The sequence below is a fragment of the Antrostomus carolinensis genome, unplaced genomic scaffold (assembly GCF_000700745.2).
Source record: "Antrostomus carolinensis isolate BGI_N321 unplaced genomic scaffold, ASM70074v2 scaffold22119, whole genome shotgun sequence".
Classification (NCBI taxonomy): Eukaryota; Metazoa; Chordata; class Aves; order Caprimulgiformes; family Caprimulgidae; genus Antrostomus; species Antrostomus carolinensis.
The window spans coordinates 1-896 of record NW_010336705.1 but is presented as its reverse complement, the minus strand read 5'-3'; the positions used below and the strand labels follow the sequence as shown (position 1 = coordinate 896).

At 51.6% G+C, this 896-nt stretch overlaps 1 protein-coding gene across 1 annotated transcript in view; it reads right to left on the bottom strand.

Annotated features, from left to right (window-relative positions):
* The window catches only part of GORAB (golgin, RAB6 interacting), a gene marked incomplete at its 5' end in the record, with an annotated part of 7,775 nt that extends 7,562 nt beyond the window's left edge, over positions 1–213 (bottom strand). The window contains one exon of the mRNA XM_010174962.1: positions 1–213. This exon is cut by the window's left edge and continues 130 nt beyond it. Coding sequence (XP_010173264.1) covers positions 1–213 — 213 coding nt within the window.
* Between the last annotated feature and the right edge of the window lie 683 nt (positions 214–896).

Here is an 896-nt window from a genome sequence, read left to right as displayed (position 1 = left end):
CTGAAGGAGGAAGAGGTGGTGGCACAGGCTGCTGAGGATGACCAGGCTTGTGTTTTGGTGCAGAAAGCAACTGCTCAGGAGGAACAGAGGCTGCTCCACCCTGCAGTCCCAGCTTCTGACATTGCTGCTGGAAGGCTTTTTCTCTTTGCGTTTGCTTCCGACTCTTATTCGCAGTGTGGGAGCGATGCTGCTGTTCTGAGGGTTCATATAAATCTATCAATGGATGGGAGAGAGAAAAAGGATTAAAATCAAATCTTAAGATCAAAGACAGACTCTCTGAAGTAGCTTTTCTGGGCAGGAAAACTGGTGCAAAACCAACATGTCAGGGTATCAACGGAAGGCAATGTAGGAGAAAACCCAGGAACCTAGAAACGTTTTGTTAGCCTAAGAATCAGGAGTTTTAGAGGGTATGAACATCTGAAACAAGGAGAGGGAGGAATAAGGGGCCTGGACTGCAGGACTAAAGGAGGAACCTTAGGTAGAAGTGAGGCAGCTCTTTGGAGAATCGTGGTGAGATGGATGTAGGGCTAAAGAAGGGACCCAGACAGTCTGGTGGGCAAACTGGGGGTTTATAAAGGGAGGAACAGGGGAAAAACAAGATGACAGATAGGCAAAAAGGAAGCTGGGAACACGAGTGGGGTAGTGGACAGCCAGGTGTGGTGCAGGACGAGGGGCTGGAGACTTGGGAAATGTAAGAGAGGTTGTGGGTGGGAGACAGAAGGGCTGGATGTGAGACTGAGGGGAGCTGTGAGAGATGGGGCCCGGAGGGGAGAGGCTGAGGGGCTGACTGGAGAAGCGGAGGTGTCTGATACAGGGATGGACAGAGGAGTGGAGGTAGGGGTCTGAGGGGCTGAATGAAGACGCTGAGGCTGAGCGATGGGGGATGAATGTGAGGG